A 25,930-nucleotide genomic window follows, 5' to 3' on the forward strand; every position below is an offset into this window, starting at 1 on the left:
TCCTATTCCTTCCTCCCTCATTAGCCAAGTGGGAGCCCCGGGGATGAGGGTCTGCGGGGAGGGGCCGGGGTTAGTGCCAAGGAACCCCAATACCATCGGCCAGCCGGGCCAGGCGGCAGGACAGGCGGGTGGCCGTGGGTTGTGGGCGCCCTTCCCTGCCCACACACACTTCTCGTCGCGTGCAGTCGCACACAGGGACCCGGTGGGCCCCTCACAGAGTTCCAAGGAGTCCTGGGGGAAGCTCCCGCCACCCTTATTTACAGCTGGGGAAACTGAGGCATAGAGCACGGAGGCCACCATAAAGATGGACCAAGGGTAGCCCCAAGCGCTGCAGAAAGGCCTGGGTCCAACCCTCACCCCAGCCGCCAGCAGCCAGCACAACGCCCAGGAACACCAAAGGCCCAGAGAAGGGGTCCAGGCTGCCTCTGTTGGGGGGCCACCACTCCACACCTCCCCTGGGCACCGAGACTCCTGCAGCCACCCACACCCACACCAGGCACGACCCTCCACGGCCTCACCCAGGGGTTCCCAGCCCCAAGTCCTCTGCCTGGCACTGGGTTACACCAGAAGGGCCCCCTCCCACAAAGGACCCTTCCCCAAGGTCCAGCTCAATTTTCCCGCCTCCAGCCCTTCCAGAACCTTCCTGCTCTTTCTTTCTCTCCCAGGTGCTTCCTAGTGCCTGGCCACCATCAGGGGTGGGAGACACGGTCAGCAGGTCAGACACGCAGTCGGGGTCCAAGAGAGAGCGCAGCGGGGAGGGCGCCTGCCCGGCACACAGCCGACCCGGGTTCAATCCCTGGCATCCCATATGGTCCCCAGAGCACCACCAGGAGTGGTTCCTGGGGGCACCCCTGGGCACCACCAGGTTTGACCCAAAACACACACAAATTTTTTTTAAAATAATTTTTAATAATGAAAGAGTCAGGGACTGGAGCAATAGCACAGCAGGGAGGGCATTTGCCTTGCACGCGGCCAACCCGGGTTCGATTCCCAGCATCCCATAGGGTCCCCTGAGCACCGCCAGGAGTAACTCCTGAGTGCATGAGCCAGGAGTAACCCCCGAGCATCCCCGGGTGTGACCCAAAAAGCAAAAAAAAAAAAAAAAAAATGAAAGACTCAAATGTTCTATCAGATACCCCTGATCTTATTTCATGTGTTAAAGAAAGAGAGAGAGAGAATGTTACTAACCTGGGCCACAGGGAAGGCTCCAAGAGCTGCCTGACATGCGATAGTCAGGGTGCTCCCAGGGGTCCCTGGCCTCCAGCTGGTGGTAGACTGGTGAGGACTCCCTTCCTGGCACCCATGCCCCCCGCCATGCCTCACATGAAGCTTTTTTAAAATTTTTTTTGGGGGGTCACACCCAGCAATGCTCAGGGGTCACTCCTGGCTCTGCACTTAGGAATTACTCCTGGCGGTGCTCGGGGGACCATATGGGATGCCGGGGATCGAACCCAGGTCGGCCGCATGCAAGGCAAACGCCCTACCCATTGTGCTATCGCTCCGGCCCCTCGCATGAAGCTTTTTATGGGGTGTGAGGTTGGGATTTGGGGCCACAGCTGGTTGTGCAGAGGGCTCTGTGCTCAGGCTGATTCCTGATGGGGCTCAGAGGACCACGTGGGGATGCCGGGGCTGGGGCCTCGCCCACCACGCACAAGGCAAACATCTTCCCCATTGCTGACTCTCCGAAGCTCTAAGGGCCCCCTGGCTCCCCCAGAGGCTCCCCCTGCACCCGAGACTGCCCAAGGACCACAGAACAAGCACCTCCCGGGGGACGCAGCCACACAGCACCCGAGGCCTCTGGGGACGGCTCAGGCCTCGTGGGACAGTGGGAGTTGGACCCCAGCTGCAGCCAGGTACCCCGCACACCCATTCTCCTGCCTGCTGAGAGACCCCTACAGGTAGAGTTCCCCCCCAACTTGCCCCCTCAGAGGGAAGCAGCCCCAGGGGTGGGAGGCTGGGTGCAGGGCCATGCCCGCAGGGGGCGAGTGTCATTCTGTCACGTCTGTCACCCACAAATCCTCAGAGAGTCCTTTTGCTTTTTTGGGCCACAGCTGGCGGTGATCAGGGCTGACTCAGGGATCACTCCCAGCGGGCCCAGGGGAGCACTGATGGCATCGGCTCAGCCACACAAGGCAAGGGCCCCTCCCAGCCCGTGGACTATCGCTCCAGCCCTCGGATGATTCCTCCCTTTGCTCGGTTTGGTTTGGTTTGGTTGGGGCCACACCCAGCGATGCCCAGGGGCTGCTCCTGGCTCTGCACTCAGACATCACTCCCAGCGGTGCTGGGAAAGGGGGGGACCATACAGGATGCCGGGGATCGAACCCGGGTCGGCCACATGCAAGGCAAGCGCCCTCCCTGCTGTCCCACCACTCCGGCGCCCTGCTCGCGATTTCCTTTGACCTATGAGGGCAGCTCTGGGTCCCCGAGTCTGCTGGGGGCCAGAGCCCCCTACAGGCTGGCCGGGCAGCCGTGGCAGCGAGCACCCCACCCCCACTCTCCCTGGCACCAGGAAACGTCGGGGCAGGCTCTGCCATCAGGAGCGGGTTCCTGGGCGCCCCTGCCTCTCCCAGCTCCCCTCAGGGCTCAAGGACGGAGAACAAAGGGCAGGCTTGGAGCCAGCCGTGAGTCAGAGCGAGCGGGAGGAAGACCCAGGAGGAAGGAAACGAGGGAGCGAGCGAGAGGCCCCCCCCAGCTCAGGGCTGCTGAGGGCTCCCTGGGTGTGAGGACAGTCGGGGGCGGCGCTGACTCCCTCACCCCTGACAGTCACCCTGACGGTCACCTGTTCCTTTGCCATCAGGGTTTTTTTTTTTTTTTTTTTTTTTTTTTGCTCTTTGGGTCACACCCGGCGGTACTCAGGGGTTCTTCCTGGCTCTGCACTCAGGACACTCAGGAATTACTCCTGGCTCAGGGCGGGACATCCCTATGGGATGTTAGGAATCGAACCCAGGTCGGCCGCATGCAAGGCAAACGCCCTCCCCACTGTACTATCACTCCAGCCCCTGCCATGGGGTTTTCAAAGGACGGAAACAGGTCCCAGCTCGGGGATGTCAGGAGTAGGGGTGTGGCACCGACCAAGACCCCACCTGGGTGCCCCCACTACCCGACCGCAACGGCCATCCTGACCCAACGCTGGTGCAAGCATGGCCGGACGCGAGCCCAGGGACGGGGCGGTGGCCAGAGGCGCCCAAAGCCGAACCCCAAGGCGGAACCTGACGGGGGGCCTGGGGAGGGGCCGGCCTGGTCCCCCAAACACACACAGAGCCAGGAAAGATGGGGGGTGTCCCGCAGCCCTTTTGGGGCTCAGAACCAGACCCAGAGGCCTTTCTGAGACCATCCAGGTGGGCCATGGAGCCGGAGGGGGGGAACCCCACCCCCAGGACCCGATGCAGCAGCAGCTGGCAAGGGGGGAGGACAGAAGGGGGTAGCTGGGTAGGGGCTCCCCGCTGAGGGCACGGGCTGCCACTCCCACCCCAGGCGCCAGAGCAGCTCATTGGATTCTCAGCACAATCTGGACGGAATCTGGACGGGAAAACAGGAGGCGGCAGGGATGACCCTGGTCACCCGACCCCTCTGCCCACGGCCGGAGGGGGCAGGGGACACCCTTCCCAGAGACGGGGAGCTGGACAGGGCGGCAGGGGCCCTGGGCACAGCAGCCCCCCCTCCTGCACCCCCACCCCTCACCCCCCACGGACCGCCTGCACCCGGGCAGACACGGGCCCATCTGTGCGGCTCCTGTTAGGGCCGCGTGTTTGTTTACTCAGTTTTCAAAATTACAACCTCGGCCCCACCCGCGCCATAGCTGCCGCCCAGACTCCGCTGTCTGGGGCGAGTGGCTGCCGTCGGGGGGCGGGGGGGGGAGTGCCTTCTCTTCCCTGGGCCTCAGTTTACTCAGTGATGAGTGAATGAGGGCAGGGCAGGGAGGGGCGAGCCAACGGCAGAGGGTCCGTCCTGGCTGGCCAAAGCTCGGCGGGGTCAGGGGACCCGCGGCGGGCCCAGCCCTGACGCCACGGGGACCGGACACCCCTCCTCAGGCCTCCCCAAACAAACACGCAAGAACACACTGCAACAGAAGGATGATTGTCAGCGCGCCCTGCCCCGCCCCCCAGGTGTCTGGATCACCCCCTACGTCTCTGGCAGCCCAGGGCAGTGACAGGGCTCCCCCAGGACTCAGCTACCAGGGAACTGCCAATTACCCTCGCCCGTGCCAAGAACGTGGGCTGCCGCCTTCCAGAATGTTCTCGTACCCCAGAGGCAGGGAGGGGCTTCCCAGGGAGGCTGGCAGCCCAGACTCGGGCGAGGGTGCCGGGGCAGAGGGCACAGCCAGGGCCTCCCAGGTCAAGGCCCGGCACGCTGCCTCCTGGGTCGGGCTGACCAAGGGGTCCAAACCGGCGCCCCCCTCGCTGAGTCAGACCACAGGGAACGCGGGGCTCTGGGCACGCTGGCACCGCGCAAACACGGGCACCCGAGGGGCACCTGATGGGCACCTTCGAGAGTCCAAGGTCACGGGCTCCCAGGAGGGCAGGCGAGGAGGCCATCCCGGCTCCCACCCCAGAAGGCCCCGAGACAGTGGGCGGGGCACGAGGGGGTCCGTGCCAGGCCCGAACAATGGCACAGCAGGGGGGACCCTCGTCTTGCGTGTGGTCAACCTGGGTTCCACCTCCAGCATCCCATATGGTCTCCCAGGCACTGCCGGGAGTGATTCCTGAGTGTAGAGCCAGGAGTCCTGAGCACTGCCAGGGAGCAGGGGAGGAGGGGGAGAGACAGGGGAGGAGGAGGGAGGAGGGGGAGGGGGAGGAGGAGGAACAAGAGAGGAGGGGGAGGAGGGGAGAAGGAGGGGGAGGAGGGGAGAGGGAGGGGGAGGAGGGGAGAGGGAGGGGGAAGAGGGAGAGCAGGGGAGAAGGAGGGGAGAGGGAGGGGGAGGAGGGAGAGCAGGAGGAGGAGGAGGGGAGGACGGGGAGGGACAGGGAAGGCGGGAGAGGAAGGGGAGGAGGAAGGGGAGGAGGGGGAGGAGGTCGGTGCCTTCCTGTCCGAGCAGACCCCTTAGTTGGACTCAGCAGGGCCTAGAGTGATGCTGGCAGCAGGAGCTGGTAGGGCGTCTGCCTTGCACGTGGCCAACCCGGGTTTTACACCCCGAGCACCGCCGGGAGTAATTCCTGAGTGCAGAGCCAGGAGTGACCCCTGAGCATCACCAGGTGTGACCCCAAACCAAAACTCAGAACCAAAAAATCAGCTTCTCGGCCAGAGAGACCGGGCTGGGCTGGGCTGGGCTGGGCTGCCCAAGGCAGGCGGTGGGGTGGGGAGGTGGCATTGGCCGTGCCCAGGCGGGCAGTGGGCTGGCCAGGCAGGCACCCTGCAGAGCAAGCCTCACTCTGCCTCTGCCGCTCTGGGGAGGCACCTTCCCGCAGGTGGGCCGCCGCCAACCCCTCACTCCCGCCGCGGAGACAGATCCCACGGCAGGACCCTCCGACCCACTCTGGCCTCGGGAGGGGGCTTCTGGGCCTGCGGCGGTCAAGGAACCCCTGGGAGGGCGCGAGGGCTGCCTTGGAGGACCCAGAGTCGGCCTGCGCCCAGGGGTGCCCGGGACACCCCAAGTCCACTCTGCCCAGCTTGGCTGCTGTCTCCCCCATTCCCACCGGCACCACCCAGCCCCCCTCCCTGAGCACAGCTGACCCCCAACCCGACCCCCCCAGAGCCCCCAGACAGATGCCCCTCCCAGCCCCCGTATCCCACCCCTCTGCCCCGTACGCTGTCCCAAGGTCCCCTGGGCCCACCGAAGGACAGTCAGCAGGAAGCACTGCTGGGCCCCGTGGCTCGGGGACAAGCGTGCTCCCAGCACAGTAGGTATCCGGGGACGGCAGGACAGAGACACGACGAGAAGGACCGAGTGCATCTGCGGCCGGGGCTCGTGGCAGGAGCATGCCTTCCCGCCCCCCACCGTGGGGTGCACACAAGCACTGCGCCCCAGCTTCTAGCCACCGCCGCGCCCCTCCCCCGGCCTGCCGTGGAAAGGGTTTTCCTAGAGGGTTGACACGCAGAGGGACTGATGGACGGGAGAAAAGGACCCAGAGAGGCAGAGCCACTAGTCCTGGGTCACACAGCAAACGGGCCACGGGACGAGGCTCCGGATCCACCAGCCTAGTGCTGGGGAGGGGGGCCAGGCGAGGGCACGGGTTCCAGCTGTCTTTTGGCTGCTTTGTCCTCCCTGCTCTGCCCATTGTGGGGCACAGCCGTATGCCTGCTAAGTCACCACACTGCCCAGCTGCCCAGGGCCACCGGCTGGCGTGGGGGGGCCGGGGCCACAAGCCCCCAAAGAAAGCACCAGCCACCACCGCTTTTCTTTTTATTGGGGGAGGGTTGGGGGGCCCCCAAGCGGTGCTCAGGGCTGACTCTGCACTCAGGAATTCCTGGCTCTGCACTCAGGAATCACACCTGGTGGTGCTGGGTTGTGGGGGCTCGAACCTGGTCAGCTGCGGGCAAGGCACACGCCCTGCCAATCCCGGGGATTCTGAACCCACAGCACTACCCTGCGCTCACGCCAACATCCAGGGACACGGAGCCTCGGGTTGGGGACGGCCCCCCCCACGCTGTCTGCCAGGACAGAGGATCCGGTTGCCACCCTCCCCCCACCCCCGCCCTCACCAGGATCACCAGGCCGGGCTCCCAGAGGGCCAGAGGTAGCACATCTCCCAAACGGGAGGATCCCAGGGGGCCCAGGGCGCCCCAGAGATGTGGGCACTTCCTGTTCTTCCAGTTTTAAAACCCTGAGATCAAAAGATTGCAGCCGGGGATGACTCAGGCACCAAGATTCTGGGAGAGGAGAGGCCTCCTCGAGCTTTCTGGGGGAGCCGGGTCCCCGGGAACGGCCGCCTTCACCTCTGCCCAGCAGCGTGGGCTCCAGAAAGGCCTGCTTCCTGCGCCGGGGAAGTTGGGGACTGGTGGCGGGGGGCAGGGGGGGGGTGGCGCTCAGGAATGCCAGTCCCTGCAGGGGTGAAGTGAGTCATGAGCTCTGCCTGCAGAGGAAGGGGGGAGCCACAGCATGGGCCAGGAGGCCCGAGCTGTGGCAGAGCCCGGGGCGTGGCCCTGGACACGCGCCCGCACGCCCGCCCGCACCTTCCCACTCAACCCCTCCCCTCCCAGGACTTTTCCATCTCGTCCGACTGGCGGATCTGGGTCCCCAGGAGCCCGTGCTTCACTGCTACAGTGGGCCTCCAAATTCCCCAGCCCGGGCTGCCGCCGCCCCCACCCCATCCCCAGGGAGTGGGAGGTGACAGACCGGCCTGGCACACAGTACGTGCTCAGTTAAACAATGGCTCATCTTACCACTGGAATTCGGAGTGCGCTCGGGCCCGCCCAGCCCCATCCACCGTGACCACAGCCAGAGCCTGCGGTGAGCTGGGCCCGGCCCACCCGCAGAGGAAGTGAGACAGAAGCCTGCCCGCCCCAGAGACTGTGGCCATCACGTGCCCAGTGTGGTGGTCATCGGCCCACGTGCCCACTCACGAGAAGCGCCTTGTGGGGCCTCTGGCCCTGGAGAGGTGTTGAGGGTCGCCCAGAGAAGAGTCTCCTGACTGCCCCCAGATTCTGGGAGGGGGAGCAGGCTGTGTGTCGGCAGACACCAGGCAGGACACACGAGTGACTCAATTTGCCCCAGGAAAACAACGTCCATCCAAGGGACCAGCACCCAGGACAGACCTGGGGCTGGGCGGGGCTGCCCCGGAGGCCGCCTTAATGGCCTGGACCTGGGGGAGATGTTTATTAGACACCGCAAGTGGGGCTGAGACACCCCTGAGTCACAGTCTCGGGGAAGGCAGAATAAACAGGGCAGCAGCGACCAGAGATGGACAAGGGTGGACGGGATCGGCCGGCTGGGGGGTCATGGGAAAGGAGGGGGGTGGGGCCGCGGGGAGGCGGGGTCCCCGGCAACAAAAGCGTGTTCTGTGAGCTTCTGGGAGCGCTGACTATACTCCACTGAGTCCCCAAGCTTCAACCCCAGGGGCTGACCCCGACCCCAGAGAAGGGCAGCGTCCAGCCGGGCTGTGGTGGCAGTGCTTCCGGCCGGTCGGGGCCAGGCATGGGCACCTCTTCCCTCCGAGGACCCACAGTCACCCGAGGGAGGGAGAAGCGGGGTTCGGGGTGGGGGGGAAGATAGCTCAGGGGAAGGGCACAAGCTTCGCCAGAACGAGCTGGATCCCACACCCACAGCCCGCTGCACTCCCACACAGAAACACGTCTGGGGAAAGACTGTTTGTGCAACAGATAAGTGAGATGCCCTTTGTCGCCCATCTGGTCACCCAAGGGGCCAGTGACACTCGTAATGAATACATCCAGGGCTCTGGCAGGGAGTGCCCGCATCAGAACCTGGGGGTCCACCTGGGGGTCCCAGTACTGGAATCAGGCACAGGACAGGAGCCTGTGGGAGGTGTGGTAGCAACCTGAACTCACGAGAAACAGTGCACCCGGCCCACGTGGTCCTTAGTAGGACTCAAGGTCTCACACACACACACACACACACACACACACACACACACACACACACACACACAGAGCAATGTGCCAACTGGCCACAGGAACAGCACAGCGGGTAGGACATTTGCCTTGCACATGGCCAACCCATTCCCAGATTGGGTCCCCTGAGCACCGCCAGGGGCAATGCCTGAGCACAGAGCCAGAAGGGACCCCTGAGCAGGACGGGAGTGAAGCCCAAACCCTCCCTCCAAAAATAAGATGAATTTTTTTTTCCAGTTTCTGGGCCACACCTGGAGGCACTCAGGGGTTACTCCTGGCCCTGCAGTTAGGAATCTCTCCTGGCAGTACTCAGGGGACCCCACGGGATGCCTGAGAAATGGGTAAGGCCAACTGCCTACCTGCTGGACTATCGCTCGGCCCCAAGATAAAAACCTTTAATATAAAATTTATCACAAAGGGAAAAGAAACCCACACACCACAGAACAAGCTGACAAACATAGGTGTTTGGACGTGGGGACGCACACGGCATCAGCGGGAACAAAATTCAATCTCCAGCAGCGGAAACTCCTCCCAGGGTGGAGCTGGGTGTTCTGAGACCACCGAGGCCTCAGACCTGGGGGCCTTCTTCCTGGGTGCCAGCAAGGTCAAGGGACCCAGGGGAAGGAGCAGTGGGCGTGGCTTCCCACCTAGCACTAGCAGACAGGCTGTGCGGCCCGCCCATTAAACACGACCAGCTATTGGTCCCAGGGGGTGCGGGCAGATGGGAGAAAGGGCAGAGAGAGCCAATGGGGGGGGGCAGGTTCTCAAGGGGACCGTGGAGACGCTACACAAGCCCGAGCCCCCACTGCATCCCAGCACATGCGCGCGGTGAAGGCAGACTGGCTGGCAGGTCCTGATGCTTCATCTCAGCCAGTGGGTTTGCTTGTTTGGGGGAGGGGGAGTGGGGGGTGGGCTATACCCAGCGATGCTCAGGGCTCATCCTGGCTCTGCACTCAGAGATCACTCCTGGTGGGGCTCAGGGGACCCTTGGGGTGCCGGGGGTCAAACCTGCATCAGCTGCATGCAAGGCAAGCGTTCTCCCTCCTGTACGATGGCTCTGGCCCCCAAGCCAGTGTTTTTTTTATAGGACAATTAGCAAGGTGGCAGGGTGAAGGCAGCCAAAGGGCGGGACCCGGGGACCAGGCAATCTCACAGCCCCCTGAGGGGATACTCAGGGCAGGACACGGGCATCCTGGCCCCCAGTATCCTCCTGGTGGACACAGTTCCTGGTGCTAATTGAGGGGATACTCAGGACAGGACACGGGCATCCTGGCCCCCAGTATCCTCCTGGTGAACACAGTTCCTGGTGCTAATTGAGGGGATACTCAGGACAGGACACAGGCATCCTGGCCCCCAGTATCCTCCTGGTGGACACAGTTCCTGGAGCTACAGCTGAGTCCTTGCAGGAGCCCCCACCGCCACCAGGTTCCCCCTCCTCACCCCGCAGGGCGACTTGGGGCACTCACCCCCTCACCCTCTTGGCTTCTGGGGCTCCCATCCAAGTACCCTCCCAGATCCATCCCATCCATCGGGACAGACGGCAGGTGGAGGAGGACCAGGCCGCGTGTGGCTTCCCGTGGTCTTGGGGCTCCCCCTCACTGCCCACTGGACCTTCCCCAGCGAGCCACATCCTCCTCGCACGTGCGCCTGTGATCCTGCAAAGCCCAGCCCCGGACGGAGCTGAGAAACGGGAGCCCCACACTTGCCCCCCCTCCTCACACCCGCCAGGGCTCCGGGGGTAGCTGGCCAAGTGACGGGGGGGGGGAGCCCGTCCCCAACACTCCACCCTGCCGCCTCCCGAACGCCTTGCTGCTGCAGAGTGGGGGGCCCGCTCCCCACAAGACAGACGTGACATGAGGTTAGCTGAGGGCAGCCGGGGACTCCACATGGGCACCCCGAGTGTCCGGTTCTGAAGATGTGTGGTGGGGGGTCTGGGGGGGAGGATGAGAACCCCAGATCTCAGGGCTGCGACGGATCTCAGCCCTCAAGGGATCCTCCCTCCCGCCAAAGCCCAGGGGAAACTGAGATTCCTCGCGCCATCGGGAAAGATTGTTCAAGATGGCATAGGCCTCTGGGGCACCCAGCCGGGCTCCTTCCTCTAGGTCCACACGCAGCAGGGAGCCATTCTGCCCCTCAGCCCCCACTCCCCCCAGGGACCACTGGGCTGTGGACAAGTCGCTACTCGCCCGGGGCTCTGGATGCCAGGATGAAAGGCACCGTGGGCAGGAGGCGCCTGACCTCTGCCGGGACTTGCAGGCTGGCGTTCACCTGCTCACCTGCTCCCGTGCCTGGAGCCAAGCCCCAAACCCGAACCGGCTGGCCGGCCACAGCGGGGAGCTGGGCGGGGCGGCCCCTCCCCAGGCTGACTTGCGGGCCCCAGAATTTTAATTGTCAGGTAGGAAGGGCCACTGCTTCCTGGGGGTAGGGGCTCGAGGCCGGCGGGCCGGCCCCCACCCGGGGAGTGAGCCCCTCAGGTGCGGCTGGAGCAGGAATTCCAGGCGTTTGAAGAGGGTTATTAATGGCATCAAGAGCCAGCAGGCGCGGAGTGGGTGCACCCTCTTCACGGGGCCTGGCGGCCACAAAACAAACCCACCCCTGTCCAGGAGGACACTTCACCCGTTTGTGGTCTCCGGCTACTCCCCTGAAGCACAGCCAGTGGCAGGGAGTGGGGAGGGGGGCAGGTTCCCCCCCTGCCTGGCAGTTCTCGGTCTGAGAAGGAGGTGGGTGGGGTGAGGTCCGAAGTCAGCCGGCGGGTGGGGGAAGGAAAAACCCCACTGAAGAGGCCATCGCACACCCCACCCGGCGCGCGAGGGGCCCCAGCGGGAGGTGGTGAATGGAGGGACTGTTCCAAGGCCCAGGAGGCTGCCGCCACCGCAGGGACGCAGGGACGGGACAGGAAGGCTCCGCCTGGGCCTTCCTCCGCCCAGAGTCCAGGCCTGTCCTACCAGGAGGCGGGTCGGGACTTAACCCTCTGCTGGGCCGGGTGCAGTGGGCTCTGCCCTTACTCCTAGCACAACTCAGGGGGGCACCCAGCCAGAGGCCTCGGGCCAGACAGCGCCTCCCCCGTCCCCGGCTTCTTCAGGAGGTAGGGACATTTGGTCCCCCTTCTCGAGAGGAGAGAGGGGCGTGAGTTGGCAGCGCTCAGGTGCCAACACAGACTGCCCAGGACAGCAGGGGCAGGCACGGTGCTGCGGCCCCGCCAGGAGAGGCCAGTGGCCAGGAGCTCCCCACCTCAGCCTCAGCCCACGTGGATGGTGTCTGGGTCAGGCCGCACTCGGAACCAGCAACGTGAATGGGCTCACTCACGGTGCTCAACAGCTCCTAAGAAATCACTCACTGGGTTTCAGAGTGGACAGAGCCCAGGTGCCAGGCCACCACCAGACAGCCGGGCACCAGCTGCCTAGATGCACCCAGGTGGCCTTGCCACGGCCAGCGAGGGGTGCAGAGAACCCACACCACGCCCACCCTCCGTCTCTCCCTCACCTGCCAAGTCTCTCCGGTTCGGGAACACGACCCCCCCCCTTATGCCCAGGGCGGGGTGAGCCGCTGTGACCCAGACAAGGGGGAGTGTGAGCAGGACGGGCGGTCAGCGGGCTCTCCCCTGAGCCGAGGCCAGGCGCAGGGGTCCCAACGACCCCACCCTGCAGGGCCCCTCTCCGTCCCTGGGCCTTGAGGGGCCTTCCAGGCACGCCCGGCCACGTGGACCGTCCCGGGCCAGCTGGGAACTGGGACAGTTACTCAGGGAAGGTCAGCACAGGCGCCCGGAGCGCTTCCGGGCGGGGAAACCCAAGGGGCCGGGGAGGCTGCGACCCTGCCCACGCGTGGCACGGCGGGGGGAGCCTCAGGGCGACCCCCGGGGGCGGGCGGGCGGGCGGGAGGGAGGCGGCCGGCCGAGTCCCTGGGGCGGGCAAGGGCGCGCGCACGGGGGTGGCGGGAAGGGGCGCGGGACGCGGGGGCACATCGGAGCCGCGCCGGGACCCGGACCCCAGCCAGCCCCGCTCGGCCCGGGAGGGGCGTGGCCCGGGGGCTCCCGCCGGACCCCCCGCCCGGCGCGAGTCTCACCTGCGATGTGCTGGCGCCGCGCGTCGTCCAGGTGCGTGGACAGCACGTCCCCCATGGCGAGCCAAAGCCGCGGCCCGTCGCCCGCCGCCCGCCGCTGCCCGTGCCGCTCAAGCGGACGCCGCTGGCGCCATGGAGCCCGGCCCGCCCTGCGCTGCTCCCGCCGCCCGGCTGCGGCCTCCGCTCCGGCTCCGGCTCCGGCCGCGTCCGCCCGGCCGGTCCCTCCGCCCCGCGCCCCAGCCTGCGGCCCCGCGGCCCCGCCCCGCCCCGCCCCTCCAGGCCCCGCCCCCGGAGGCCCCGCCCCCGAGCCCGTCCCGCCTCCGTCCGGCGCCGCCACCCTAGGCCCCGCCCCCCTAGGCCACGCCCCTAATGCCCCGCCCCGGGTTCGCTCGGCGCCACAGCCCCGGGCTCCAACCGGCCCCCAAGGCCACGCCTCCTCCCCAGAGGCCCCGCCTCCGAGCCCGTCCCTCCTCCGCCCGGCGCCGCAGCCCTGGGCTCCGCCCCGCCCCACCCGGCCACGCCCCAGATTAGGCCACGCCCATTCTGTCCCGCCTTCGTCCGACGCCCCGCCCTTCCCGTTAGAGGCCCCGCCCAGTGGCGGTCCGGCCTCCTCAAGCCCCGCCCCCGAGCTGCGTGCGGGCGGGAGGGGCGGGAGGGGCGGGGGGCCGCGACCGCCGGGACCGCCCGGGAGACAGAGACAAAGGGAAGGTCGGAGAATGCGAGCCCGAGGAAGGAGAGGCGCCCCGGCACCGGCCCGAAACCAAGAAATGGGCCTGGCGGGGGGATCTGAAAAGACGTGGGATGCTTTGGGGAGTTTGGGCCTGGGGGGTCTCCCGCGCCCATCCCGGCTGCGTGGCTTTGGCACCCCCGCTCCCCAGGCGCTGCACCTTGCCAGCTGCCCCGCCCGCTCCCAGGAGTTCGCTGGCCTTGATCTGACCCGCCCGCCAGGTGTGCCGGTCGGTACGGCCGGGTACACGGGTGCACCGGGAAGGGGGTGGGGGGAGGGTCCAGGTCCCAGGCGCCCCGCCCCCACCCTCCGTCCCAGCGCCCCGCGGGCTGTAATCAGGCCCCGCCTATGGGCATTTCTCGGTCGGGCTTGGGAAACCGGGACCCGGCGGGGAAGGGGCGCGAACGAGGCCACTTACAGCCCCCAGCAGGTTTCAGAACCTTCCCGCAGGGAACGGGAGGAACGTTTGGGGCCGACCCGATGAACTGCCCAGTAGTGGGGGGGGACAGTTAAAACTGGGGGTCCTCCGACACTGGCAGGTGACCAGCCCTTCGGTGCTGAAGCTCTGGCCCCCCACTCTGCATTCCGCATCCCCGCGGCCGGTCTCCGTGTCCACCCTGTAAAGGGACAGCTCTTCTGGTCGTGACAAAAGCCAGTGTCCCTCACAGCGCCCGTCCTGTCCACCGCAGCGAAGGATTGTGGGGTGGATTTGTGGGGTGAGACACTCATTCACACTTAGGGGTTCTTGTGCAGAGGCCACCAACCCGACCAACCCTGCCTGCTCGGTGACCCAGGTCCCGCAGGCTTATTCTAAACCTCGGTTTCCTCATCTGTCACCTGAGAATAATGACACGTTGAGGATTAGATGACAAATCCGCACACATCGCCCTGCCCAGGTTGGCCCAGGTTGGCCCTCGGCTGCTCTGCAGAACCTGCCAGTTTTTCTCAGTCCCTGCAAGGGAGCCCAGAGACAGGAGGAAGGAGCAGAACGTTCTGCACGGAGGAAAATCCCAGAGGGACTTCTTCCAGAACAGTACGCTGAAAAACCAGTATTCTGACAGCAGGTTCAAGGTGCGGCATTCCAGGCAAGGGGGGGTGGGGGGGAGTTCAGCCCAACCAGAGGCGGGGCCTTGACGACCAGGATGCTTTCAGGCAACAGAAACATCAAGTGGCACTAAACTGACAGCTAATTTCCTGTTACAGAAACAGAAACTGGGGCCCAGAGAGGGTATGTGACCTTACGAAGGTCACTCAGCAAGGCCGAGGTGGAGCCCAGCGAGAAGCCACGCTTCCTACCTGCCACCTAGTTCTGTTTGGTCCACAAGAACTCAACAACCTCACTTGTTTTTCTCCCCCATGGGCTAAACGGGGGATGCTGGAATGCCTACCTTGCCTTAAGAGGGCATCACCAAAACCAGCTGGCATCTGGATACCCCAAGGCGGTTCCTCCGGCAGAAGGCCTGGACTTGCTGGCGTCCAGGAGGGGCCCACAAGCAACCTTTCCCCAGCCTTCCTGATGTTCCCAGGCCTGTGAGCCCACAGTGTCCACATTTCCCAGTGCACTACGCCCCAGACCCAGGGGCTGCCCCCAGCTGGAGACTCCCTGCGCCCCTCTGCCCACTAGACCTTCCATCATCCTGGCCTCAGCGGGCTCAGAGGGGTGGGACTGGGAGCTGGTGATAGTAGACAGGCTGGCCAGAGCGATAATGGCACAGCACGCAGGGCGTTTGCACAGGGTCAACCCGAGTTCGATCCCCGGCATCCCATCAGGTCCCCTGAATTCATCAGGAATGATCCCTGAGCTCAGAGCCAGGAGTAAGTGCTGAGCACTGCCGGGTGTGACCCCCCTCAGCCCCCAAAAAAAATGTGGACAGGCTGGATAAAATGTGAATAAGCTCCCCGCAGACTCTGGACTCTGTCCCTTCCAAGAGAGATCAGACCCTCACAGGAACATTGGCTCTGGAAGGAAGGAGCAGGAACAGTTGACAGTGAAAGTCTCAGGCCCTGGGGGAAGGATAGACATCTCTGCTGGGGGAAGCGTTCACTGCCTCTCCCTTCGAAGCTCATTCTCCTAGGGGCTGGAGAAATAGCAGAGGTGCCAACCCGGGTTCGACTCCTGGCACCCCTAGAAGTCGAATAATTCCTGAGTACAGAGCCGGGAGTAACCCCCGAGCATTGCCGGGTGTGGCCCCAAGCAACAAAAAAAAAACCCTCACCAAACTAGACCGCTGTCAGGGTGCCACGGATTGTGGGTCATTCTCTCTGCCTACAGTGGATTTGCAAGTGGCGAGCTGCTAAGAGAGCCCGGCACTGGGTGCCAAGCCTGCTCGTGGGGTGGAAGCAGATCTGGACCCTTCAGGGCTCCTGCCCTGGCAGCACTAAAGGCTCTGGCTGGTGAAGGACAGGGGAGAAATGAGGAGTGGCACACGGAGACGCCAACAAGCAGGAGGAGGGGTCGCGTGCGAGGTGCCCTGTGACCCGGGACAGTCTCTCTCAGGAAGGGACAGGTTGAGGCCTGATCAACCCCCTCGCCCCCCACCCACCCCAAACTCCAGGAGTAGCCCTCTGGGACCCACGGCTAGCTAGGGACACGGCTCAGTGGCATGTGTGAACCCCGGGTTTGCTCCCCGCTCCTCATGTGTTGTGGGGGTGGTCTTGATGGTTCCCAAGCACTGCTAGACGTGGCCCCCACAACAATAAAAAAGGGGAGTGGAAAAAATAGGATTCTACTTTCGTATGTGTGTGTTTTTAGGGGGGCCCACACCCCGCAGTGCTCAGGACTTACTCCTGGCTCTGCACTCAAGGATAACTCCTGCTGGGGTTCTGGGGACCGCGTGGGGTGCCAGGATTGAACCGGGGTTGGCCGTGTGCAAGGCAAATGCCCTACCTGCTGGACTAGGGGACGTTCTGTTGTCCGCTCACAGAGACTGAGCAATCTTAGTTATTTTTTTCACAGGGCCACACCCAGCAATGCTCAGTGGACCATCCACGTAGGGACCCACTCAAGGCCTCACACCCAGGCCCCTGGAGACCTGTCCCTGCCCCTCCCCCCAACCGTCCAGATGGAGGCCCTGGAACAGCAGGTATGCCAAGGGCACGCCAGGTAACGGGGTCAGTGGGAGCTGAGGAAGGAAGGCCTCAGAGGGCGGGTCTTCCTGACTCCAGCAGGGCGAGAAAGAAGGGCCCTTCCTGGGGAGGGGGGGGTCTGGGTCCTGCAGAAAGGGGGAAGGGGGAGGAAGGGTGGCCTTTTTTTGGGGGGGGCAAGATGATAATGAGTTTCTGTTTTGTCTTGATTCAGGGGTCACCCCTGTGCTCAGGGCTTAACTCCTGGCTCTGCGTGCAGAGGTCACTCCTGGCAGGGCTCTGGGGACCATCTAGGCTACTGGTATCAAACCTGGGCCCTCTGCATGCCAGGCAAGTGCCCAACCAACCGTACTGTCTCTCGCCCCATCCAGCTTGTTGTTTGTGTTACTGGTCAGTGCTGGTGTCTGGGTAGGGGTCTTGATGGTTCAAGCCCATGAAGAAGGTCTGGCACTCTGGAGCAAAGATGGGCTCGAAAAGGCCAGCCCCCTTGTGGAGTTCATGCAAAATTCTATCAGCCTAATCAGTGACTGAATAAATAGCAGTACTCCTACACTTAAAAGGTAAAGGCCCTCCCGTTGATCGTCGATTTGCTCGAGCGGGCCCAGTAACGTCTCCATTGGAGACTTTGTTGTTACTGTGTCTGGCATATCGAATACTCTCGGTAGCTTGCCGGGCTCTCCAAGAGGGGTGGAGGAATCGAACTCGGGTCGGCCATGTTGGCCGCTTGTAAGGCGAACGCCCTACCGCTGTGCTATCGCTCCAGCCCTAAAGAATTTTTTTTTCTAAGAGTCTGTAAGGAAAATGATTTGTAAGCAAATCACAATCACGGTCACCACTATCACGATCATCCTGTTGTTTGTCGATTGCCTCAAGCAGGCACCAGTAACGTCTCCTTCACCCTAACCCTGAGATTTCAGAAAGTGCCATATTCAAGGCTCTTTCAGGATTAGGAGAATGAGACCCATCATTGGTACTGGTATTTGGCATATTGGGTACACGATGGGGAGTTTGCCAGACTCTGCAGTGTGGGAAGTTTACATTCAAACTACTGAAGTAGCCTGCCAGGGTTGTCCAAAGTAAGAATGAGATAATAAGATGTCACGCTGCCACATTTGCTGGGTTTTATAGTCTCTGCAATCTATTTGCAAGCAAATAGATTGTTAAAAGTAGTGATGCTGTGTGAAAGAATTTTGGATGTTTTTCACTTCATGTTTCTTTGAATTGTAGCTTGCCTTTTTAATACCAGTAAAATTTATCTTTCAGAAGTAAAAAAAGAAAGAAAGAAAGACAGGAAAGGCCAGCACTAGAGAATTTCTCAGCTGTTTTGTTTCACTGTTCAGTTTTGAGTTTTGCTTTTTTGGGGTTTTATTTATTTTTTGGGGGGGGGCATAAAACAGATTTTTTTTTACTTTTTATTTTCATAGTTTTTTAATTTATTTATTTATTTTTCGTCTTATATCTATTTATTGAATCACTGTGGGAAAAGTTACTAAGCTTTCAGGTTTAAGTCTCGGTCATACAATGATCAAACACCTTTCCCTTCACCAGTACTCACATTTCACCACCAAGAACCCCAATATACCCCCCTCCCACCCCTCCCAATGCCTGTGAGGCAGATGATTTCTACTTAACTCTTCTCTACATTGATTACATTCATCATTTCGACAAAAGATGCACCACTATTGTCTAGAATTTCCTCCCCCCAACAATCAGAATTGCTGAAAAAAGGCATTGTGAAATACTTTGAGTAAAACAGATTTTATTTGGAGGTTTTGAAGAGAAGGAGGAAGAGAAAGTGGGAGAAAATGGAAAGTAACGTGCTCGAGAGAGAACGCGAGAACGCGGGCTTCTCCAAGGGCGGAGAGAGCCCTACACACACCCCAGCATTGGACACGAAAGCACAAAAGTCCACAGCTCAAGAGGGGAGATGCGGGCGACACATGTGCTCGGCCACGTGGGCACGAGCAGCACGTGGGCTCAGGCAGCATACGCGTGCTTGAGTTTTGAGTGAGGTACAGTAACTTTTGTACATGTCTTGGCTGTTTGGGGGAAGGTGCTGGCTTGCATGTGACTCACACAGTTCAGTCTCCGGCACCCTATAGGGTCCCCTGAGCCCCACCAGGAGTGATCCCTGTGTGCAGAGACAGGAGTAAGTCCTGAGCATAGCCAGGTTTGCCCCCCCCCCCAAAGAAAAAAAAAAACAGAAGAGGGAAAAAAAAGAAAAATTAATTTTATATCCCCTACCCGCTTTTCACAGAGTACCAAGGACTGAATCCAGGCCGGCCACGTGCAAGTTCAGGGGCTGTCCCACTGTGCTATTTCTCCACCCCCTTCTTCTTGCTTTTCTTTTTTCTTGCTGATATTTTTTTTTGGGGGGGCAGATCCTCCAAATTCCAGTAGGCGGGGGTCACACCCACCAACTGGCCCCCTGGTGCCGTGTAATCCCATCAACGGCCAAGACCCAGAGACTATAAAAACCAGCTCCCGGAACTGCGCGGCCACGAATGCGACATTTTATTATGACATCTTATTATCTCATTCCTACTTTGGACAAACTGGCAGGCTACCGAATGTAACCTGCCCACACGGCAGAGTCTGGCAAACTCCCCGTGGCGTACCCAATATGCCAAATACCAGTAACAATGATGGGTCTCATTCTCCTAAAGAGCCTTGAATATAATCTCAGGGCTAGGATGAAGGAGACGTTACTGGGACCTGCTCGAGGCAATCGACGATTAACAGGATGATTTGTGATTTGTGATTGTGGTTTTGGGGGGGGGGTCTGCCAGGCAGTGCTCAGGAGCCCACGTCCAGTGATGCCCGGCCTTGCTAGGCAGGCAATGATGGGGGCTGGAGGCCACTGGGGCCGCCAAGGGAGGGGACTCTGCAGTGCCAGGGGTTGAACAGGGACTTGTGGCAAGCACCCACTTCAGCCTGTCACGCTCTTTGGTCCTGGTTTTCTTGGCAGTGCCTGGCGTGGAACTGATGCCGGTGGGCCCCACGGGTGACTTATATGAAGCGGGGAGGAGAAAGACAGTCACTTTCTCCCCATCCGCCTCTGCCACTCGGGACCCAGGGTTGCTGGGTTCTTGTCTCGCCTCGCAGAAAGGAATTTCAGGAGTAGACAAGCAGTGAAGTAAATAGATTTTATTTGGAGGATTTTTAGGTATGGAGGGAGGGAGAGAGAGTGAGAGAGTAAAGTTAGACACGAAAGCATGAAAGTACACATCTCAAGAGGGGAGATGCGGGCGACACATGTGCTCGGGCACCACATGTGCTCGGCCACGTGGGCACAAGCAGCACATGGGCTCGGGCAGCAAATGCGCGCGCTTCCTTTGTTCAAGGTGGCCTTTATAGGGTTCCTCCAACCTGCCCACGTGGGGCTTCTTCCCAGGTAAATGTCCCGTTGCTAAGGAGGTTGCCAGGGAGGATGGGAGTGGTGATGGTCTTCTTTGAAATTCCTTTCCTGGCCTTTTGTTCCTAGAGGAGCTTCTTTGGGTCTGTTGCTGGAGCCAGGTGAGGATCTTATCAAGCCTTAGTTCCTGTTTTGCTATTTTCTGCAGGGCTGGCTCTTATCATTGCCTCGGGAGGGGGCCCTCCCTGTCTACCTGCCTACATCATATCCCCCCTAGAGATTTCACCACCTTAAATCTTTAAGGGGAAATTGGTCGGTGGTCTATCTTCTGAAGCTGCTTCATGCTGACAAGGGGCGCAGACCCTGCCTGTGAAAGGGGGAAATCTCAAACTACCTTAGTTTATAATGGGCCCCAGGCAATGAATTGGTTGGGTTCCTGAAGTTATCTGAAAGAAAAGATCAGATGGGTTAGACTGAGGGATATCACTTTGAAATGGTTAGACCCTGAAGGATTAGAAGTTCCTTTCTGACTCAGTGAGGACAATGTTGTTTGCTGTCTTAAAAAACAAGAGTTAAAGCAACAGAAACTAAAGCAACATAATGCCATACCCATCTCTATCCTTAAAACAATGAAAAGGATTAACTCTACAAACAGGTTTGGTTGATTGAAAAATGACTTGTGTCCAGATTTTTCTACTGGACACAGAAACACCAAGCCATTCTCTGGCTTTCTCAGTACAGATTGGAAAAGCTTCTGCCCATACACTGAAGCTATCAATAAAAAACTAACAGATATTTATACCTTGAACATATGAGCATTTGATCATTTGCATAAGGTCAAGCTGTGATCCTCCTCTAAATTCCTTGATGCTGAACAGGTGTTAGGAGAGGAGGATCAAGATTTCCTCTACATTCATTAATGGCACAGAAAGCACAGTTCTGAGTTACTTCTACCTTACTTGCTATTCAGTCCCTTCCCATGGAAGATGATTTTCACTAGTGTTAAAGCATGACCCTTTAATAATATTCCACTGCATAGGTCCAGGAGTTAGTAACTTTCCTTGTTGGGTAAATCCATCAACTTCCTTTTGGAACCCTCCAATGTCCATCGTTCCTCTTCTGCAGAGCATTCTGGCTTAGAGGAAATATTCTCTGGTGTTAATCCCATGATGCAACAAAAATTAAGAGCTGTTAACATCCTTGTTCTCTCCAAACGACTGTTCACAGAAAATGAGATTCAATACAAGAAGTATAGAAAGAAAATTCACAGTATTTTAGAACAAGCTATTAATCCATTCTAACTTAACCAGTTTAGATGCCCTTTCTTGACACTTTGGCCAATTCACAGACTGGGGGAAAGCAATTCTGCACTTTGAGATGAGCTTCACCCTAGTAAAACTCTGATCGAACTAGTGACAGCATGCATAACATTGAGTTCCTTTATACATTAGGCTGTTTACCTATAGTCAGTAAACCAAGTTTTATCTAAATTTCCCAACGAGGGGTACCTTTTAGATCAAGATTAAATACATTTATTCAATCACCTCTGTAGAATTAGAATCTGATTCTTACAAAAAAGCAAGTTGCAGAAACATGGTTTTCTCTCCACCTTCATTTTAAAACTTTGCAAGATAGCTTAACAAACCTGGCTTGTTCTTTTGCATAAGCACAGTAAGATTAGAGAACTCTCCATTTGGGATACCCCATTATTTACTGAGAAGTCCTGGGGATTGGCTAAAGACAGGAGACACACCAATAGTGGCATTAATCTTATCTGGCACGTCAGAGCTACCCAGGCCTGGCCAGAAGATGTCCCATGATGAACTGGATTGATGGCCTCAAGCCTTCAGGTTGAGCTGGATGTAGCTTTGGGCCTCATTTTCCACAGAGATGCCGTGGCAGAAAGAAGTCCATCCCATCCCTTCTTCAGGGCTGGGAGAAATCCTGATTTCCAGGTTTTTCCTTGACGCCGAGAATAGGCCCAGACTGAGTTAGTCATTGCAGAGTCCTGGATTCCTCATTCTCCATAGCAGTGATGATTTCCACATCTTTCCTCAAGCCGGCCTGCCTCTAGGGTCGCCCTGAGGTTTGTAGGGTACTTGAAACAGTACCCATTAAATCCCTGCTCCTGTCATTTAGACAGATCCCCTGACTGTTCCCTGGAAGGGGGCTTTGGGGTCCCATAGTTGGTTTTTCCTGTCTGCATAAGGGGTAGACCCTATTACAGAGAGGAAAGACTTATCTGGATTTATGCAAACCAACATAGTGCCATGAAACATCAAAAAACATACTGAAGGTACAAAAGAAGAGAAAAGCAAGCATTTCACTTTACTCACAGAGATGTAATACACCTGTTTGCTGTGGGTCCTAGTCAGAGAAGCTAAAATCTGTAAAGATAAAGCATACATTTAACATGTTTTCAATCCCATTTCAAAACCCTTGATTTCCTGCAACTTTTGAAAAATTCAATGATCTTAAGAGCACTGTAACAGGAGTCCAGACAATCCATCAATCATCTTTTCCATAGATCTTACCACAAAGGTGCTAGAACAATTCTGCATGTGATTTAAAGAGTTTCTTACAACAAAACAATTTGATCAGTTCTTTTTCTTAAAACAACCTCAAACCTTCTACACATTCCTTTACATACATTCTGTAACTTTCATTCATTTAAAAATCAACTTCACTTTAACAGAATTCCTTTCCTTTCTTCCCACTGACGATATCTCCATCCATTATCTTTCTGACTTATGGCATACATCTATAGTAGTACAATGTACAATGTGATCTCCCAAATTTAGACACAAGTTACCAACCATCTCACTTAACATGACAAAACTGTACTCTGCAGTACTATTTCAAAAGCATTAGATCAGTTCCATAGATATTCAAAATGCTTAAAAATGCTCACAATTAAAGCTTTTACAAGGTATATCCACTGGGCAAAAGATCACTTTACATTAGAAACTAACCAGGAGACATCTTAAAATTCTGATTTAGAGGAAAACACAAATACAAAAAGATTAAAACACTCATAGATTATCATGAAACAGAAAGCATTTCACACTTAGGTACAAAGTTCTCAGGTCAGGTCAGGGCTAGGTTGATACCTGGAGACAAAGCTTGGCATAGAATAAAATTATCAAAATAATAGCATGCACTTTTAAGCAATAGACAGGCTGATTAACAACATAGTTAGTAAAATTTCCCACATTTTCCATGCAGTTCTCCATTCTCAGAAACTATTACAGAAGGCTGACATCTGAGGTGAACCCATTTTATAACTCTTAGTAGTTCTAGAAATTTTAGTTACCAAGAGTCTCAGAGATCAAATCAAACACTGGTAGGATAAGTTTTGCAACCAACTTTATAACTCTAGAAACTCATATTTTAAAATAAACATGAACCTGTTTTTATGTACCACATTATTTCAACTCACAAGATTTTCTAGGTCAAATATTATAATCCAATGCAGATACAAATATATACATTGATATAACAGCACAAAACCCTTGAACCACCAATTAATATAAAACATGATAAAACCTTTGGCTTCATTTCAATAGTTCTTGTACCTTATTTAAAATCATGAGCTTTCTACAACAGGTACTTTTAACAATTCCACAAGAATACAAACATGCTTTCAGACGCAGAAAAAGCCCTTTGTTTTTTACCAAACTTTGATATTACCATAAGAAAATACTTGAATTGCTGTGTAAACACAAAAAGGATGGCAACAATCTATCTTTCCCACCACCGGTGTTTCCTCCACTCCAGGGAGGTGGATGGCGATGGGCAGGAGAAGGAAGGAAATGGGGACCAGGCTGGTTGGTCTTAGCAGCAGTTTATTACATGGAAGTGATATATGTCATGGAGGCCCCAGGATCTCTCAAGCACGTGCACATTTGTTCTCTCAGCTTCTGTCCTCAGCCCCATCTTTCCAAGTTCTCTGACCCACAGAGAGCCCTGAAATCTCCCTTATATAGATCATAGTACCTCTGCAATATAGTGGTGCCATCAAGAGGAGTTACAGAAAGAACCTTGAGGCAGCAAAATGTACATTGTTTCTTTACATCTGCAGGCCAGTAATTTTGGCCTGGGGAAAGAAGATACAAAACCAAACTGAAACCTTTCACAAGCACTTTCACAAGCTATGAGCACTTGGGCTTGCATCCCAAAGACCAGTCTGCTAGAGCTTGGAATCTACATCCCAAAAGATCAGGCCTGGCTAGATCTGCATATCTAAGAACTGCTAGGTTTCTGTGAGAAAAGGAACCTGCCTCTTACAAATTTTTCATAAAAGTTAGCTGAGGCTTGTAAGATAAGTTCTTGCTTTCTCTGAACTCTTATTTCACTTTAGTTTTAGGTTCTAATTCCGCAGCTCTTCCTGGACAGTATAGAGTCTTAAGTTCAAAAGAATTACAACTGTTAGTAACCTTTGATGTTCTTCCAATAAGAAATTTTGATTGAGAATTCTGCTTTCTCTGTAGGTAACTTTCTGATAAGGATTAACCCTTGTCTAACAGGTTCCTAAAACAACTGCATTTCTTAAATCACTGGGTTGCATGTCACTAACTTCTCTAAAATTAGTACTTCTGAGTTCAACCTGGTTCCAGCACTCGAGTATTCCAGACAGACAGACAGACAGACAGTGAACTGACTAAAGACCACCACACGTACATGTGCACACATCTGCAGTTGACCGATCTGACCCTTCAAAAATGGCAGGGAGAAAACTGATGGACTGAGAAAGGAAGAAGCAGTCCCCAGGGCAAAGATGCCCTGTCGGCCGATTGGGAACAGTGCTCCCCGTTTCCCAGCCTGACCAGTCAGTCGCCTGTTTGTTCAGAATGGGTCAAGAAAGCGCTTTTGTTGATATAAGCCGGCAAAATAAACTATGACAAAGATGTTAAAACCTAAGGTGGTCAGATGTTAGATGTTACCATATTTTGGTCAAAGCTAGTTCTGAGGTAGGGAGCTAGTATCATAATCTTGCATTTTCTTGCCTCTTCTGCTTTGATAATCCTATTTCTTTTGTTACCTGCAAAGATCTGACTGCAAAATGATCTGGTAATGCAAACTGCCATTCACTGTATATCCTTCCCAATATTCTAACTTATACTCAGGCCACGTGGTGTTACAGAGGTCAGCAAGATATTTCTTATCTAGACTTCCTAATTGGAAGCTCCTCTGGTGTTTTAAGGAGCAACCCATAGGAGAATGTTTAGGTACTGATGTAGAATTTCCCATATTTCCTAATTGCAAGCAATAATCTATGAAAAAGATGGTTCCATGGCAAAACTTTTCTTCAGGTCTATCCAAGGGGACTCCAACCCCTTTACTCTGGCTTCTCCCGAGGGGACTCTAACCTCCCGTGAATTGGCCTTCACTTTGGCTTCTCCCAAGGGGACTCTAACCCCCTGTATACCCTGGCCTCTGTCGAGGGGACTCAAACCCCCCACTAAATTGGCCTCTTGTCAGAGGCTCACTGGATTTGGACCGTCTCCACCAATGGCCTCTGCTTCCACCGCAGGCGTCCCTGGGCGGACCTGGCATCGGGCAGACCCACAGCTGTGTGCCCAAGCCTAACCTAGTGCTGTGGTCTTAAACTCTCTCCTTGAAAAAGTTCTGCCTTTTCTTAGCTTGCTACATCTTCCCTGCTTTTGCTGGCTCGCTGCTTTTCTCAGGCTTCTTTACCTGCCTTCTTTTACCCTTTTTTTTTCTTTCTGCCTTACCTCTGGACTGCCGTCATTAGCATTTCAAATGACCTCTAGCTGATTTTCTAGTTAGGCTGGGGAAAAGGATTTTCTAGTTAGACTGGGGAGATTTTCTGTCTGGAAATTGATCTGCTTTAGTTTCCCAGAATCTTCACACTATTGGGCTTTCCTCCCATTTCTCCCATAGTGGACGATGACCCAAGACAAACAAAGGAGGGGTGCCTCTTTGCAGAGACCATCAGGGTGCTCATGCACACACACATTCACACAGAGGTTATCACATTCCTCCCCCTTCCCCCTAGAGATTTCCAAGGGAGCATACCTCCACAGCAGATTTTCCACAGATTACCTCCTTCCTCGTGGATTTCTTCACTGCATCTGTCCCTTCGTGGTCGCCATCTGATGTCGGTGGGCCCCACGGGTGACTTATATGAAGCGGGGAGGAGAAAGACAGTCACTTTCTCCCCATCCGCCTCTGCCACT

The 25,930-nt window shown here is 57.3% G+C and overlaps 1 protein-coding gene across 1 annotated transcript in view; it reads right to left on the reverse strand.

The window, feature by feature from the left end:
* The window catches only part of NIBAN2 (niban apoptosis regulator 2), a 38,199-nt gene extending 25,461 nt beyond the window's left edge, over nucleotides 1-12,738 (reverse strand). Inside the window, exon 1 of the mRNA XM_056108777.1 lies at nucleotides 12,568-12,738. Coding sequence (XP_055964752.1) covers nucleotides 12,568-12,622 — 55 coding nt within the window. The 5' untranslated portion in view covers nucleotides 12,623-12,738. The remainder of the gene's footprint in view (nucleotides 1-12,567) is intronic.
* Nucleotides 12,739-25,930: the final 13,192 nt, after the last annotated feature.

Source organism: Sorex fumeus, unplaced genomic scaffold (assembly GCF_029834395.1).
Source record: "Sorex fumeus unplaced genomic scaffold, SorFum_2.1 ptg000233l, whole genome shotgun sequence".
NCBI lineage: Eukaryota > Metazoa > Chordata > Mammalia > Eulipotyphla > Soricidae > Sorex > Sorex fumeus.